Source organism: Rhinatrema bivittatum, chromosome 1 (assembly GCF_901001135.1).
Source record: "Rhinatrema bivittatum chromosome 1, aRhiBiv1.1, whole genome shotgun sequence".
In the NCBI taxonomy this organism is placed as follows: domain Eukaryota; kingdom Metazoa; phylum Chordata; class Amphibia; order Gymnophiona; family Rhinatrematidae; genus Rhinatrema; species Rhinatrema bivittatum.
Genome location: NC_042615.1, coordinates 257,983,817 through 258,002,145, shown reverse-complemented (window position 1 = coordinate 258,002,145; position 18,329 = coordinate 257,983,817). Strand labels below are relative to the sequence as shown.

The 18,329-nt window shown below is 44.3% G+C and overlaps 1 protein-coding gene across 3 annotated transcripts in view; it reads right to left on the bottom strand.

Moving 5' to 3' along the window:
• Window positions 1–18,329, bottom strand: part of ATRN (attractin) — a 504,108-nt gene that overhangs the window by 395,442 nt on the left and 90,337 nt on the right. For all 3 annotated transcript variants that reach the window (XM_029594059.1, XM_029594068.1, XM_029594051.1), the window contains exons 4-5: window positions 12,613–12,741; window positions 8,678–8,874 (exon numbers count right to left, since the gene is read on the bottom strand). In XM_029594059.1, coding sequence (XP_029449919.1) covers window positions 8,678–8,874; window positions 12,613–12,741 — 326 coding nt within the window. The remainder of the gene's footprint in view (window positions 1–8,677; window positions 8,875–12,612; window positions 12,742–18,329) is intronic.

Sequence of the window (18,329 nt, the reverse complement as noted above, 5' to 3'; positions counted from 1 at the left end):
TATTTGTTTTTTGTACCCAGTCCTGAACGTAGGAAGGGCAGGCAATTGTTTTCAAACAAACAGATTTTTGTTCGAGCTACTCCTTATTGTGCACAATGAAATACTCACAACTTTGTTTCAGAGAAGCCTGTATTTCAGAAGAAGTTGCTTGTGCGTTTTTCTTTGCATCCCAACAAATTTTACTAGCAGTTGTGTCTGAAATCTTTCTTGGTCTGCCTGACTGTGGTTTGTTATTAACAGAACCCATAACTTCATTTCTTGATCAGAGTTTGAACAGTACTGATTGGTCTTTTCAAATCTTTCCATATCTTTATTTCCTTTTTCCAATTTATGAAGTTGAACTACTTTTGCTTGCAGATCCTTTGACAGTTTTCGCTTTCCCCCTGCTTCAGTAACTACTAAAGTCAATGTGATCCTGGATAAAATGCACATGGGTTTTTCAAGAGCTAAGAAACTCATTGACTATTTATATACAGACACTAATTACAATCAAACAAGGCATAGGTATGAATACCTATCCTTCATTGCCATCTCAACCAGTGTGTGTCAACTTGAATGTTTATCATCAGCCCAAGCATTCAACAATATGTAAATAAAATTGGCCTATTCAAAAGTTATTTCTTTTATTGCTATGATTTAATGATTGTGCTATTCTGTGATGAATAGTTTATTTGAAACATTAAAAACAGATGTGTTTTGTCTGATCACTTATGTTTTCTTAAAATGCTACACATCTTCCAAATTCTGCCAGGGGTATGTAAACTCATGATCACAACTGAATAATTCTGCTGACAGACCTTATTTTCTACATATCCATGCACACTAACACCTCAATCTCACTACTTTACCCATAAAAAATAAAAATGGTAAGATAAATGAACCCAAATAAAAAAAAGCTGGCATTGAATGGAAGGAATTGGATAAAAAGGAGGAAATCAAACCCAAAACAGAATAAATATATTTAACTCATTTTAATTTTGCTACAAACCTGACTGTTACACAAAAACTAAAAAATGCCATGCAGGCACTGAACTTTTTCAGAATACAAGTCAATTATATATGTGCTGATAAGTTCTCAAAGGAACACATATGCAATACTCAGCATAATGGAACAAAACTTTTTATAGTTTATGGAGTTACAGTACTAATTTCTCAACATAAAGGTTTTAAATTCAAGCTTAAAGACATTTTATTTACTCTCTAGGAACAATCAGATATACAGGTAGGGTATAATCTCTGTGTTTCTTACAATTTCTATGTCAATAAAGAAAACTGTCTCAAGTGGTTTATGTAAAAGGTTTAAAAAAAAAAAAAACAAGAAGTGAAATGCATGTAGTTTCAAAGATCTGAAACTATGGACTTAAAGAGTGAATATTTAAATGGATCAACTAAATAAACATGACCCAGCAAGAATGTCTTGACAATACAGAAAACTAGACTATATTAAAATAGCTAATTCTATATTAAAGACCATGATATGCTTTTTAGTTTTGTCCTCTCAAGTAAAATAAAAAAAAAATTAGTACTTGGACTGGCTTTTTAATATACTAATAAATGATCTGGAAAGGGGTACAATGAGTGAGGTGATCAAATTCGCGGATGACAATTATGCAAAGTAGTTAAATCTCAAGAGGATTGTGATGAAGTGCAGGATGACCTTGTGAGACTGGAAGATTGGTCTTCTACATGGCAGATGAAATTTAACGTGGACAAGTGCAAAGTTATGCATATAGGGAAAAATAACCCTCACTGTAGTTACACAATGTTAAATTCTATCTTGGGAGTTACCACCCAGGAAAGATCTAGGCATCATTATGAATAATACATTGAAATAGTCAGTCCAGTGTGCTGTGGCGATCAAAAAAGCAGACAGAATGCTAGGAGTTAAGAAGGGATATAAAATAAACAGAGGACACCATAATGCCTTTGTATCTCTCCATAGTGCGACCACATCTTGAATACAGCAGAGTTGATTACCTGTAACAGGTGTTCTCCCAGGACAGCAGGATATTAGTCCTCACAGATGGGTGACATCAGATGGAGCCCTGTCACGGAACACTTTTGCCAAAGTTTCTAGAACTCTAACTGGCACACTGAGCATACCCAGCATGCCACCAACCCCATGGCCACAAGGGGTCCCCCCTTCAGTCTCTTTTTAAAGCAGAAGAGAATGAGCGAAAAATAAAACAAAACTTAGGCGAACCCAACTCTGCGGGGTGGCAGGTAGGTTTCATGAGGACTAACATCCTGCTGTCCTGGGAGAACACCTGCTACAAGTAAGCAACTCTGCTTTCTCCCAGGACGAGCAGGATGGTAATCCTCACAGATGGGTGAATAGCAAGCTGCTTCTGGAACACCCTGGGCCAGACACCGAATAACGTGCAACAAGCACAACAGGGGTGCTGCTGGCAACAACGGGGGCAGCCTGAACATACTGGGCCCTAGGTAGGAAGAGTTGGGTTCATATACCGGAAACAGATTGGCCAAAGACGCTGTCCTGTCGAGCATTCTTGTCCAGACAGTAATGGGCTGTGAAGGTCTGGAGGGAGCTCCATGTCGTGGCCCTGCAGATTTCGCCAATAAGGACTACCCAGAAGTGTGCTATTGACGTCTCCATGGCCTTCATTGAGTGCGCTTTCACTCGACCCTCGAGCGGAAGGCCTGCTTGCTGGTAGCAGAAAGCAATACAGTCCGCCAACCAATTAAACAGGGTCTACTTGCTCACCGCAACTCAGTCTATTTTTGTCAAAGGAGACAGAGTTGGGTGGACTGCGGTACGGTCTAAATAAAAGGCAAGAGAGCAAGCTTGCAGAGACCGCTCACCTGGATGAGTGTGTGGTCTTGGGAAAAAAGGTGGGCAACATGATGGACTGATTTAGGTGGAAGTCAGTCACTATCTTAGGCAGGAACTTAGGGTGAGTGCGAAGCACCACCCTGTTGTGGAAGAACCTCATGTAAGGTGGATAGGTCACCAGGGCCTGCAGCTCACTAACTCTGTGAGCAAAAGTAACCACAAGGAAGATTATCTTCCAGGTAAGGTGTTTGAACTCGCAGGAGCACAGGGGCTCAAACAGAGGGCGCATGAGCCACGCCAGCACTATGTTGAGGCCCCAGGCCACAACAGGGGGACATAGTGGAGGCTTCAGTTGAAGCAAGTATCATGAAGCGCCCTACTAAGGGCTGCACCGAGACTGGGGTGTCACCCACCCTCTGTGGTAAGTGCTGATGGTACTCAGATCAACCCAGATTGAGGTAGTCTGTAGACCAGACTCAGAGGCACCAGAGGTAGTCCAAAGGCCTAAGCATGGGGCAAGAGAAAGGGTCAAGACCCTCCAGTGTACACCAAGACGAGAACCTTGTCCACTTTGCCTGGTATGACTTCTGCTTGGAAAGCTTACACGAAGCTACTAGGACTTGAGACATTATCAGAAAGGTCGAGGAACTGTAGTATTAGCCTTTCAACATTCAGGCCGTTAGGGACAGTGACCGGAGGTTCGAATGGCGTAGCCTGCATTGATCCTGCATGAGGAGGTCAGATGAGGTGCCCAGGCGAATGAGCTCCTTGATAGAGAGGTTGCAGAGAATGGGAAACCAGACCTGACGTGGCCAATGCGGGGGTATGAGGATCATGGAGCTCTAATCTCCTGTAGCTTCACGAGAGTCTTGCCTATTAGCGGAATCAGAAAGTACGCATATAGCAGGCCCGCACTCCAAGAGTGGGAGAAGGCATCCACGGCTGGTCTCTTTCGTTCCCCGTGCAGGGAGCAGAGCCTGTCCACCTTGTGGTTCTGCTAGGAGACAGAGATCCGCGTTCGGCTGACCCCACCGGAAGAAGATCCTGTCCACTACACAGAGGTTCAGGGACCACTCGTGGGGTTGGAATGTCCGGCTGAGGCGGTCCGCTACCACGTTCTCTGTGCCTGCCAGGTAGATGGTCCACAGGAGCATGGAACGTGACAGGACCCAGGCCCAAATCTGAACCACTTCTTGGCAGAGGAGATAAGAGCCTGTGCCCCCTTGCTTGTTCACGTACCACATGGCCACTTGGATGTCCATCTGGATCAAGACTACCTTGTTGGAAAGGCAGTCCTGGAATGCGTAGAGCTCATACCACATTGCCTGGAATTCCAGGAAGTTTATCTGGCAGCTCACCTCTGCTTTCGACCACACCCCTTGCATGTGGAGGCCATTGACATGGGCTCCCCAGCCTAGGTTGGTGGCGTCCGTGGTCAAGGTCACCTGGGCAGCCGGGGGCTGAAAGGGAAGTCCCTTGCTCAAGTTGGATTCTCACACCCACCAGGAGAGGGAGAGCTGGCGTGGTTTGGTTATCTGGAGCAGTGCTGAGAGTTTCTGAGTGGCTTGGTGCCACAGACAGCAGGATCCATTGTGGTACCCTCATGGCTAGGCGAGCCATTGGGGTGACTTGTAACAACGATGCCACGTGAGCCAGCAATTTCAGGAGCAGGTGGGACGAGGCCGGCCGCCAGCAAAAAATGAATCTGGACAGTCCGGCCAGGATGGTTGTGTGTTCGCTGGGAAGGAATGGCTTAGCCACCATGGTGTCCAGGTCTGCCCCGATGAAGTTCAGTTGCTGGGATGGAGTCAGCTGGGATTTTGGGAAGCACACGAGGAACCCCAGTGACTGGAGGAGGCTCAACGTCATGTTCAAGGACTGAAGAGCTCCCTCTTTTGAAGAACTCTTGATGAGCCAATTGTCCAGATATGGGAACACATGCACCGTGTTCTGGCGCAAATGTGCTCCCATCACTGCCAGGCACTTTGTGAAGTCCCGGGGCACAGAGGCTAGCCCGAAGGGGAGAACCCTGTATTGGAAGTGCCAGTGGCCTACTACGAAGCGCAGATATTTGCAATGAGGTTGAAAAATAGCAATAATCGCTTAGGCTTCCTGTAGATCCAGAGAGCAGAGCCATTCCCCTTGATGCAGAAATGGAAGTAGGGTACCCAAGAATACCATTCTGAACTGTTCTCTGCAGAGGAACCTATTTAAGGCCCGAAGATAGAGGATGGGACAAAGGTCGCCTGTTCTTTGGGATGAGAAAATACCAGGAGTAGAACCCTCATCCCTGCTAAGCCTGGGGAACCTATGGATATAATACCCACCAGTTAGTGGTAATTAGGAATCAATTTGCTGAAGAATTGGCATTGACAACCTCTCACAGGTGGGTCGGACAGTGCAGGCAAAGGGGACAGGTATCTGCTCTGTATGCCAATCAAAAGCCAGCCACAAGACCAGGCTGGGGGGCTGGTTGAGCTCTAGGTGCTCTTTGTTGGCGAGGGCGGCTTCTTTGTGGGGACTGAGCTGTACAAATATGGGAGGCCAGAGGGTAGTACTGTTTATTGATAATTTGCATTTATCTATCATTTTATTATTATTTTTGAATTTTAAGTGTTTTGTAAACCGTTGATTGAATATTTTCCTTAATGACTGTATATAAAACCTATTAAATAAATAAAAATAAATAGTATCTCCGTTGCCTGTAAAACTGCTTCCTGATATCCCTATGTGGACCTCTACAGGTTGCCGAAGAGGGATCAGAGGTGATAATTGATAGCTAACTTAGGGTCTCATGGAGGTTGGGCCACTGCGTCCCAGATTTTGTCCCCAAACAGGTTCTCCTGTGCAGGTGAGGTAGGCTAGTTTCTTTTGAACCTCTGGTCGAAGGCTTTTAACCAGGCCCAGCATCTGGCATTAATGCCTGCCACTGAGACTCTTGACGCTGTCTCAAAAACATGTTTTCCGGTTCCAGTCCTTTCTGGAAGATGGATTCTAGGCCCTCCTGAAATTGTTGTGGCAGGGTCTCAGTGAACTCCTGGACCTGTTTCCAGAGGTTCCTGTTCTGGTTCATGTACAACTGGTATGCCGCTATGCGAGCAATAAGCATGGATCCCTGGAAAACCCTTCGACCCAGGGCATCTAAGGCTCTGGTCTTTTCCTGGAGGAGTGAGGGCGGGTCCTTTTGACCTTTTTCTGGGCTGATTTAACCACCCACTGGTGTGGCAACTGGCTCTTCTGAAAGCCTAGGGCCTGCTGTACAAGATAGGTGGCTTCCGTTTTCCTATTGACTGGAGCCACAGAACCTGGGTGTTCTAAGAGACTGTGAAGGAGGTCCTGAAGAATCTCATGCATCGGGCAGCCATCACCTCCTTAGGAACGTCCACAAATTGGAGGACCTCCAACATCTTGTGGCAGGCATCCTCTTCTGTTAAAAGTTGAAAGGGAATGGACTCCGCCATCTCCCAGACACAACTCGAAGGAGAGATCCTCCAGAAGTGAGTGCCGTCTCTCTTCTGGTGGAGATGGCTCTGACAGAAGGTCCTCTGAGGAATGTTCAGAGGAGGTGTCTTCCAATGGGTGATAAGTGGCCTCTTCCTCAAGGCAAACTGCCTGGGTCGAAGAGGGAGGCTAAAACCCAGAGTACAGGGCGCAGGCTCCAATGGTCAGTGAGATGTAACAGACAGTGGTGGTGCTGGCATAGAGGGCACCGGGACCTGCAATGTACATCAGGGCACCAGGAGGCCTGATGGCCCGGGGACAGGATCCGGCATCAGCGGTACCGCCGTGGAGATAAGCAAAGAGCCGCATCTTCCTTTTCTGAGGAGCCTGGAATTGGGATCCAGATGGGAGGAGGCACTGGTGGTGAGCAGGGCACAGAGGGGCCCACCGGCACAGGCTGCATCTGCAAGGCACCGAGCAACACATCAAGCCTTTCCAGCAGAGGAGCCAAAATGGAGGGCGCTGGTTCCAATGATGGGATGGGGGCTGGTGTCAGTGGTGGCTGGAGACCCCAAAGGGCATTAAGCACTGCCTGTTGAACCACACGGTCCAACTCCTCTCGAAACGAGGTGCAGACAAAACCAGCCCTGGAGTAGGAGGCAGGCTGGGCAGAGCGTCCACTGGAGTCTGCGGAGGCTCGGTGCCTGGCACCAAAATCGGTGGGGAATGCCCTGGGCTCCCAAGTCCAGAGAAGAATGGAGCCTCTTCTCCCTGGGGCCTCTTCGGAAGGGATTCGGCTGAAGCAGATACTGCTCCGGTGTGTGCCGGCAGTGGATTGTGGTGATCGTTGGCGCAGTGTCTTCCTCTGTGCCGGATATGTCCAGATGCCAGTGAGGGGCCATCTCCCGCTCCTTGATCCTCTTTGTGGGGGGCTTCGAAGGTGAAGGTCCCAAGTCAGTTTGATCCCCACGACTCAACGTATCCGGTACTGAAGTCGATGAAGCAGATTGCTTGGAACCAAACTGGTGCTCCATCTTGTCCAAGCAGGCACACCGGCCTTTGGGGTGTCATCTGAGCATAGCTGGGACACCAGACATTGTGGGAAGGCCCTAGACACAGGACACAGATGCCATGTGGGTCCATTAGGGACATAATCCGCAGACACTCCGGGCACTTCCAAAAACCCGTCGCCATGATTAAAAAAAAAAAAAAAAAAAAAAAAGGGCAGCGTGTGCTCAGTGGCCAGCCACCGGGAGGTAGACGCTCGAGAACAGACTGCAAAAAAACGCAAAACAGACTTACCGAGCACCGGAGGAATCTGTTCACGATGGGGGACCCCGGAGTGGAGAAAAACTTTAAGAAAAACTTTGAATTGTTCCATGAGCAAATGAGGAAAAAAGTTCTCACAGAGCTCCACTAACTGCGAGGCAACAGCTCTGCGGGGAAAAAAAAAAAAAAAAAAGACTGAAGGGGGACCCTGTGTGGCCACAAGGTTATTGGCATGCTCAGTGTGCCAGTCAAAGTTCTAGAAACTTTGACAAAAGTGTTCCGTGACAGGACTCCATCTGATGTCACCCATCTGTGAGGACTACCATCCTGCTTGTCCTGGGAGAATATGTGCATTCTGGTCACCACATCTCAAAAAAGATATAGCTGCACTGGAGAAAGTACAGAGAAGGGTAACCAAAATGACAAGGGGCATGGAACGGCTGCTCTATGAAAAAAGGCTAAAGAAGTTAGAGCTGTTCAGTTTAGAGAAGAGATGACTTGGGGGGGGGGGGGGGGGGGGGTATGATAGAGATTTACAAAATCATGGAAGGACTTTTAACAAGTTAATGTAAATCTGTTATTTACTCTCTCAGATAACAGAAGGACCAGGGGGCACTCCATGAAATTAGCAAGTAGCTTATTTAAAACAAATCAAAGAAAATTATTTTTCACTCAGCATATAGTTAAGCTTTGGAATTCATTGCCAGAGGATGTGGTTACAGCAGTTAGTGTAACTGGGTTTAAAAAAGGTTTGGATAAGTTCCTAGAGGATAAATTTGTTATACTGTATCATGTTACCATAAGGCTCACCCTTTCACATCCTGTTGTATGTAAACCGGTGTGATATTTCGAATCGAATATCAGTATAGAAAAATAAATAAATAAATCCATCAACTGCTGTGACTAATTAATAAGCAATAGTAGCTTGTGATCTATCTAATGTTTGGGTACTTGTGAATTGGATTGGCCACTGTTGGAAACAGGATACTGGGCTTCATGGAACCTTGGTCTGACCCAATATGACATCTCATTCCTATGTTCTTAAAAGCCATATATATATATATATTTTTTTTTTTTTTTTAAATACACTCTGGGTTAAATTTCACCAAAACTTTAATGCAGAACCAACAGGTGACAAGAGGGGGGCAAAATAGTGCACTTTAAGGTACTTACCCTGCCAGCCTTCAAAACATAAGCAGCCTTTGATATTGTTGCAGAAGCCTTGATCTGAACCCCCACAGTTCTCCATGCAATAAGGAATATCACATGATACTCCACTCCAGTGTTTGAAGCATTTACAATAAACGCTGCTGCTGTTCCCAAGTGTACACTCTCCACGGCCAGAGCAATTATTGGGACATGTATTAATACTTAAAAGGCAAGAGAGACAAAAGCATTTGTAAGAATAAAATACATAAACCCTGGCAGTGTAAAGTAAAAATTTAGTGTAACAAACTGAAAATTGTTCACAAGTACCATTATTCCAAAATTAAAGTTCTAGGGGTTTTGGATTTCTTAAATCTGTAGCATGCAATAAGCTAAGAAAACCCAAAATTAGATCTGATCAAGTTTGTTTGGTAATTAACCACCTTGAAGTTTTGTTTTAATATCAGTCATAGACTAGAAATGTTATCACTAAGGCGATAGCATGCTATTCAAGTCAACAATAGAGGGCATACATGTATTCAGAAGTACAGATCTGAACTAAATGTTATGTGGATACCAAAATTCTGAAATTAATATTTTAAGATCGGAAGGTGACAATCCAATCTTCACTCCTCCCCTTGCATGTGCTCAAACTACTAACAGGAGTTCTATGACAATTCTTGCACAACTCACTGATGCTGGATCTAATCCATCTCGTGACAGAAGTTTTAGAAGTTGACAGATGCTTCTATTTTTCCATTTTCTCTACCTATACACACACATAGATCTACAACTACAATAAAGCATATAAGACTGCATAGAGTAAATCAGTTTTCCAGTGAAAGAAAATATTAATACACAGATAAAAAAAGTAATCTAAAAAAAAGATAACCAAAAATAGAGAGCAAGGCCAAAAGGAACAAAGCAAACATGAAATACCCATAAAATACATGAACGCAGGGATTTCCAAACAATTTTGTCTTATTGCTGTCTACAATAAGAAAAAATTACAGTAATCCTTACCAATCGTCTCTAGCTAGCAAGAAGATCTCAAAGACAGCCTATCTGGCAAAACTGAGGTTTCTTAAGAAAATCCAAGAGCTCTTGTGGTTCCTAAATGTACTGAATGTGCTTTAAAAAGCTTTTATTTGAAGAGAGAAAGTATATTTATTTTAGATATATAACTAACACCTTTTGATTGGTAGCTCATAGCAAGTTACATTCAGATGCAGTAAGTATTTCCCTGTCTTAAGGCAGCTTATAATCTGAGAATGGAAAGCAGAGCTACTTACCTGTAACAGGTGTGCTCCTAGGACAGCAGGCTGTTAGTGCTCACAATTGGGTGACATCATATGGAGTCCAGCATGGAAAGCTTATGTCAAAGTTTCTAGAAAACCAAAATATTCTAGAAACTTTGTCTAGCACACAGAGCATGCCCAGCATGTCACTATCCATGCAGGGTCTCTCTCCAGTCTCTTAACAAAATTGCAAAAAAATAAAATAGACATAGGAGAAAACCAACTCCTTGGGGTGGTGGGGATTTCGTGAGGACTAACATCCTGCTGTCTCAGGAGAACACCTGCTACAGGTAAGCAACTCTGCTTTCTCCCAGGACAAGCAGGATGCTAGTCCTCAGACATGGGTGAATCCCCTAGCTACCGTCTGCTCCTGACCAAACAAGACCAACAGGCACCTAACCAGGTGCCAACGGGCACAAAAACACGAGTGCTGTCTGTAACAGCAAGAAACAGCCTGAACCCGAAAAAATGGCCCCAGGCAGAAAGTTTGGAATCTTTCAGCTGTAGAACTCAAGGACAGACTAGCCAAAGCTGCTGCCTTGTTGGAAATCCCTGTCCAAACAGTAGCGAGCAGCAAAAATGTGGCAGGAACTCCACATCACGGCCTTGCAAATCTCAGTCATGTGGACCGCTCTCAGGTGGGCCACCAAAGCCACCATGGCTGACAGAATGAGCCTTGACATGGCCCCCAAGCTGCAGTCCCACTTGCTCACAGCAGAAAGATGCAAGCCACCAGCCAGTCAGACAGGATTTTGCCTGGAAACTACACCTCCTAACCTGTTCTTATCAGAGATAAAAGAGCTGCGTGGACTGCAGGTGGCCTGCTGTCCGCTCCAGATAGAAGGCCAAGGCTCCATTACAGTCCAAGCTGTGCAGAGCCTGTTCACTCCGATGCAAATGAGGATTGGGAAAAAAGGTTGGCAGGATGATTGATGGGTTAAGATGGAAATCCATCACTGCGTATGCACCCTAAATTCCTGCCTATCATGGAAGCTCACTGACCCTGCACGCCAAAGTGACCATGACCAAAAACATGACCTTCCAGGTCAAGTATTTCAGGTCAAAGGTGTGCAGTGGCTTGAAAATTCATGAGCCGAGTCAACACCACATTAAGGTCCTAGGACACAGCAGGAGGCTGCAGGGGAGGCTTCAACTGAAGCAGACCTTGCATAGAACGCCCCACTATGGGTTGCACAGAGATGGGCGAACCATCCACCCCCTGGTGGTAGGCCCCGATGGCATTCAGATGTACCCTGATGGAGCATCCGAAAAGTGTAGCCTTGGTGTGGAGCATAATGGATCTAAGCCATGACGCTCACACCACATGGAAAATCTCCTCCACTTCAGGCCATAAGACTTCCTGGTGGAAGACTTCCTGGAAGCCACCAGAACCTGACAACAGGTCCTGCAGGGCAAGGGGCTGCAGGATTAACCTCTGAACATCCAGGCCGTCAGGGACAACACCATGAGATTGGGATGGCGCCTCCTGCCCTGTTCTCACGAGACAAAGTGAGGGAAGTTCCCAGACCTAAGATTTGTTTCGGTCAGTGAGGGGCTATGAAGATCAGGGTCCCCCGTCCTGCCAGAGCTTCAGGAGAGTCATCAGCAGCCATCTTGGCCAGTTGCTCACAAGCACCCCCTATTTTTTTGTAATCTTAAAAGACATGACTCAAAAAAGGCACAGTCACTGTAGTCCCAAAAATAGATTCACATCAAGGAAGAGAGATTCCAAGCTTTTGAGAATCTACTTTGTTAAATAGTTTACAAAATCTGGCTCCAATAATGGCATTTTGGGGATGTTCCCTGAAAATCAACATGACCGCGCAGCAACTATGGAGATCCCATCCATGAATAGTATTCATTCAATGCCACAACACCAATACTCTGAGTAAGACTCAAGACAACTGCTGCTTCCCCCCCCCCCCCCCCCCCATTTACAGCTCAAAAAACTGATGCTGAGGTCTTTTCCTGAAAACTGCGGAAACTGGGCGAAAAGACTCATTACAAGAGAAGAAGTTGGGGCTTAACATTTAAAGATTTCTGGTTCAAAGCTGTTGCTCTCAAGTAAGCTCTGTGCCCATCGATCAAGGCTATTGGGGATTGTAATAGAATTGTAGCTGCACTTTTCTCTGTGATCTTTTGCCTCTCTATTGTATGCCATCTCCGATAACTGGAGAACTTTTTCTCTAAGATTATACAGTTTAAAAAATTTGGGTGGATTTAACAGTGTCCTAAGGAACAAAATATGGCTCCCAAGCACTAATCCCAGCAATCACCTGAACAAGCCCTTGAATGGATTGAGCTCAGTCCAAAGATCAATGTTTCAACATGCTTAAACAACCAAATTTGGCAACTGAATTAACAAAATCAGAGTTGAGTGTCACTAATCATTTTTTTGATGCTGAAAATCAGTGTAATATCAAACATTCAGTTGCTAAAGTTTTCCTTTAGGTATAAAAAAAAAAAAGCCTTCAAATACCCCTAATTGAAATACACTTGATGACTCATGCAGACCTCATTTATAAAACACATTAGACTGTATTGTAGATGTGTTATAAACACAAGGGCAGCTGCTAGAAAATGACTACTAGCTGAGAAGAAATTCCATCAGGTGGTGCCAGAGAAAGATATTTTATATTAAAATATTTTAACTGACTTACGTACTTATAAGTGATGTTAAATCCTGTCAGATTATAGGCAGCATCACTGAAAAAATGCAGCAAGGCATAGCCAGAAGAGGTTGCAACTTCAGGAACTGTCTCATTACTGTCTCGGTCAGGAACAATAAGTCCACTGAAAGAAAGCAAAGTATAAATTGTTATATATCTACAGTACCCTACAGAAACAAAAATGTTTAATTACACTTGTAGTTGTGGTTTAGATAACACAAAGGGGACAATTTTCAAAAGAATTACACAGGGGATGTGTGCATAAAGCCAGGATACATGCGCCTATATAGTCCTTGTGCATGGCAACTGTATTTTCTGAACGCCGGAAGTACATACATAGTTACCATTTCATGCATACTTCAATGCAAGTAAAAAAAGGGGGGGGGGGGAGGAGAAGCATTTTCTAGGACATTTAGAGCAGGCTTTGGATGTGAGTGCACACATTTTTATAAGCGATGTATGTGCAACTTCTTTTCTGAGTAGGGTTTGTGAAGGGGGCAGTCTGGCCTTTCAGTGATTTGAAATTGTAGAGAAGGGAGGAGGCAGTGGGCAAGAATCTGTGGGTGTAGCAGATTGTAGATATCTAGAAATATTACTGACACTAAGTTGGCAACCCTGCCACTCCTCCAGCATCCTTACCTTCTGCCTCCACCGCTTCCCCTATATCTGCCCTACTAGGGAAGTAAAGGTTGAGAAGAGTGGGAGGTGGGTGGATGGATGGATGTGTTTGTGTGGTGCATTCCCTAACTCGCACCACCACCACCCCTCTCCATGCACTCTAGTTCCTTTTCTCTACTCCTTTTTCCCTTCTCTTGCAACATGCCAGATTAATGGTATGAGCCAAACAATGGCCTCAAGAGACGCTACACAAGGGAAAGGCACTGACTTGGTATCTGCATTATAACAAAGCTTTCAGCACTCTGCACCTCCTAAACTTGCATTCTTAGGAATCAATGTCCATAATCCTTTGTCTACTGCACTGAATAGATAGTGGTGCAGTTGGGAACTCCAGGAATCAGCATCCTTACCTGGCTTTCACTGAAGTGCCACTGAACCCACAGCTCAATGTCCTAGTCCCCATGTTCTACACCATTCTTTATAGAGGCCAAAAACTCCTTATGGCAATTCTGCAGCCTGTCTCCTGGTCTTTGTCTCAAGTGCCTCCACCCACACAAGCAACACTAACACCAGAAATGGATAACACACTTACACTGGCATGTTCCTTCCACACTGTTTTAATGAGCTGCCACTGGCTCTTCCGGCTTGAAGTATCTGAGCTGACAGTAGTGGTGAAATGCACTCCCACCACTGCAGGCCAAATCAGACACCACCTGTTGTCCTGCGAAGGCCTGATCAAGATGAAGCTTCTTCTGCCATTACTGCCAAGGGCTGAATTAAATTCAGTTAGGGGCTCATCTGGCCCTTGGGCCAAAGGCTGAGAACCATGTGTATGTGAACTGGTGAAGGTGTCAGCAAACTGTGATTAAAAACGCATGCAGAAGTCTTTTCATATATCATATATATGAAAATATTACGAGTAAACAATGTGTTAAACCCTCATCTTTGAGCAATTGCACACTTGTGCTGCAAAGCGTTTTATCTTTTAAACACTTGTTAGTAGTGTTTTCTCAGTATGCTTAATCATGGGGTGATTCAAATTGTTTCTCATAAAAAGTTGCCACAGTCTTAAACTATTTTGAATTTTTTTTCACAAATCTTTTTAAATTTTTAAAAGAGTTTTTGTCACTCCAACATCATTTTAGATAAGATATTTTTGAACTTATCCTTCCAGATAAAACGCTTGGAGCAAGGCATTCACCAACTTTGCTCAGCAAATGCTCAACAATCGCACACAATATCTATATATATATATATATATATATATATATATATATATATATATATATATATATATATATATATATATATATATTTGCTCACCATAGAAAGGGCTCTTGACAGACAGCAGGATGAATTAGCCATGACACATGGGTGATATCATCTCATGGCACCAAATAATGCGCGCGTGTATTGTGTGCGATTGTTGAGCATTTGCTGAGCAAAGTTGGTGAATGCCTTGCTCCAAGCGTTTTATCTGGAAGGATAAGTTCAAAAATATCTTATCTAAAATCTTTTCTCTCAGCTCATGGAGCTTTTGTTCTGCTGAGAAGACTCTGGAGTTCTTGTATGCATGTGCAGCCTCATGAGCCCTTGAGGTAAATGCAGAGTTTAGCTAACTAGTCAACTCTCCAGGGATGTGGGCAGGTATTGAGCACAGTTAATTGATCCTGTCTATGGAGAATCCTATGTTAAGCAAGCTTGCTTTCTCAGTCAACAAGCAAAGCTGAATAAGCCATGACGTGAGGGTGTCCCAAGCTGAAGATTGCAGCAGAGTACTTACTAAAAAGCAACCCAGACACTGCCCCCTTTCCCTACATGGAGTGGACTACTGTGTGAACAGGCAGCGCACAACTGCTTGCCCAAAGTTACCTTCACTTAATACTGTCCAGAAATTAATTTGATGTCAAGATATGAAAAGACCACCAATGTGCAGCTTTGCAGATGTCTTCAATTGGCATGGCCCAGAGGTAGTAATGGCTCTCACTTGATGAGCCTTGATAAAAGTCTGATCTAGCAGCCAGCCAGATCATACCAATGTGTGATACAATCTGCTAACCAGTTGGCAACGTAAACTTGACAATCAATACTCCTAGTAGAATCATAAGAGTCAAAAAGCTGGGAACATAATGATGTGGTTGAGTCCTTTTCAGATTAGCCAAGGTCCATTTTGCAGTCCAATGAATTGGCCTTCTTTTCATCTTAGAAAGAACATGGGCAACAATGGCTTGATTCAGATGAAAAACAAAAACTATTTTTGGCAGAAACTTAGAATGCAGAGCATCACTTTTGAAAAAAATTCATGTACGGTGAGTAGCAGACAACTGCCTAAAGTTCACCGATTTCTAGCCAACGTAATCACAACTAGGAACACTACTTTTCAAATAAGAAACTTCCAAGGAAGCAGACTAATAGTTTGTACAGTGGTTTCATGAATTGTACAATACAACAGATCTCTTGGCACTGGTGACTTGAAGATATAAGCCTTTCAGCAACTCTGACACTAAAGGATGTATGGATATTGGATTGCCATCTACTCGAACATGGTAAACCACAATAGCACAGAGATGCACTTTGACATGCTGAGACCCAAAGAGGAGAGGGAAAATAGTACTGTAGGAACTTTTGGCTCACAGTCAAAATGAGTGCAGTGAGCTTGCTTAACACCAAGATGAAAACTATTTCCATTTAAAACTGTAAGCTCTTTAACTGAAGGTTTCCTGGCAGAGATATCATCCTCAGCTTCCATGGACAATAAGTGATGCAATTAATGAGCACTTAACATCCATGCCTTGGTGGACACATCTGTAGCCAGAATTAACAGAGAGAGAATCAAAGAAGCATCCATCTCCAGGATGTTTGAGTAGAGTCACCTTCATGTTCATGGTGACACTCACTGGGGAGAGCAAAGGCTAAAGTAAATTATCCAACTAAGTACAGAGACCCCAGTGGAGAATCTGTATGTTGAGGAAGGTCACAGGGATCACAGGCACCATTACCTCCATGTGCCCCAGAATGACCAACACTTCTCGGAACAGGACTTGATCCCATTGCAATAAGTTCTGGATCAAGGCTTGAAGAAAGCATGCGCACTCCAACAGGATGAACGCTCTCTCCTCCAGGCAGTCTATCCATGCCATAATAAACCTGATTATTTGGGTAGAAACAAGGTTCAACTTGGCAAAGTTGATAATGAACCCCAGGAACTGAAGAAACTCAGCTTTCTGCAGGGAGATCAAGTCATTAACCAGTCGTCCAGGTAATGAAAAGACACAAACCTTCTGGTGTCAAAGGTGTGCTGCAGCTACCACTAGGCATTTTGTGCAGACCCTCAGAGCTACCAAGAGCCCAAAAGGGAGAAGTTTATATTGATATTTACAATGAAAGTAATGTATGGGTATAGGAGCACACATCTTTCAGATCCAGGGCGCACATCCAGGCTCCTGCTTGAATGAAGGACACGAGTGTGAAGAGAGTTCATTTTTTTTTAATTTATCCTTTAACAAGCTCTTGTTCAGACCTTAATCCCACTGATTTTTTGGGGATAAGGAAACAGCAGAGTAGAACCCCTTGCTATGGTCTTTGAGAAGGTCAGGTTCTATAGTCTACTGAGAAGCAACTCCACCTTGAGATACAGCTGGGTTGTCTGAGATGGATCCAGACTGAAGGCCAAACAATGGTGCAGCATTAGAGGGAAGAAGCAGCACAAACGGTAACCGAACTCCACAATTTTGAGGACCCATTGATCCTTGGTGAGGTTATGCCACTCTTCAAAAGCCTCAACTCCTCCCCCTACTGGAGGAGTTGAGGCCTGAGGGTAAAGCCCAGTGAAAAAACAGGCTTAGGTTTGGGCTGGGCTTCCTGCAACACCTTCAGTCGATGTCTCTTGTGCTGACATTCACAAGCCAGAAGCTGCTGTTGTGGAAGCGTAGCTGGAACAAGATATTGAAATTGGAAGAAGAGGCATCTCTAGAAAAAAAGAGCATTTAAAAGTGAAGGACGCCTAGAAGGCAATTGTTCAGATCCTGTCTAGAGACTGGACAGCAGCATATTGCTTCTTAATTTGAGCAATTGTTTCCTTGAAAAGGTTGTCTCCTGAACAGGGCAATTTCTGCCAGCTTGTCATGAACATCTTTACACAAGCTGCTGGCTCTCAATCAAGCCATCCAGCAAGCTCCATTGGCTGCTGCTGCAGATCTTGCTGCAGTATCAGATAACTCATACACTTAGTGGAGAAGACAATGTTCATATTCCTCCATGTTCACAACAGCCCACTGATAGTCTGCCTGTTCTCCATCCAGTGACTATAAGGAGTTTTAGCTTGTGAATACAATGGTCTACATACTGCATCATGTAGAACTGGTGGCTGTGATGTGGGAGTTGTACACAGAGCAAACTCAGTTTGCCCAAAGCTATAGTCTATGCATTGATTTTATCCCAGTTTTAGACTAATACTCGCTTGGCTCATCTCACTGCAGAACTCAAAAATATCCCTGCTCCAGTCATGTTCCCTTCTACAACATCTAACCTCCACTTCTGCTCTTCCCTCCGCCCCCTTACCACCCATCACCCCTTCCCACCTCTGCCAACCTGATACCTCCATGAGGAATGAAGTCACTCATACCAAATACACACCCATCCACCTATCACAATCATACAATTTTCCAACTTGACACCGAAAAAAATTACTATTTACTAACTATAATTAACAGCGCACTGTCTAAAGAATCAAAAGCTGCCAACAAAATACTCAGAGCATAACTCCATGTCTCTAAACTGCAGAGACCTCCCTGTTCCACAGCCAGGATAATAGTCATCTCTCAAGTTAATAGTCAGGTCTGAGAGTCTCTTGACTAGATTTAACCACTCGAGTGTCTGCAAAGCCATCTTCCACCCAATGGTACTCTCTGCCATCACCCAAGCAGATGGTGACCTATTTCCCAGGTCAGTCTCCTCTCGGCCCATAAGAACCACTGCCTGAATAATTTTCCATGCTTTAACCTTTTGCACTCGTGAAGACACTCCATTAATTGTAAATTGTAAACCAAAAGGGAATAGCCATCTGTATATAATTTTCCCTCCTCAAAATTTGCA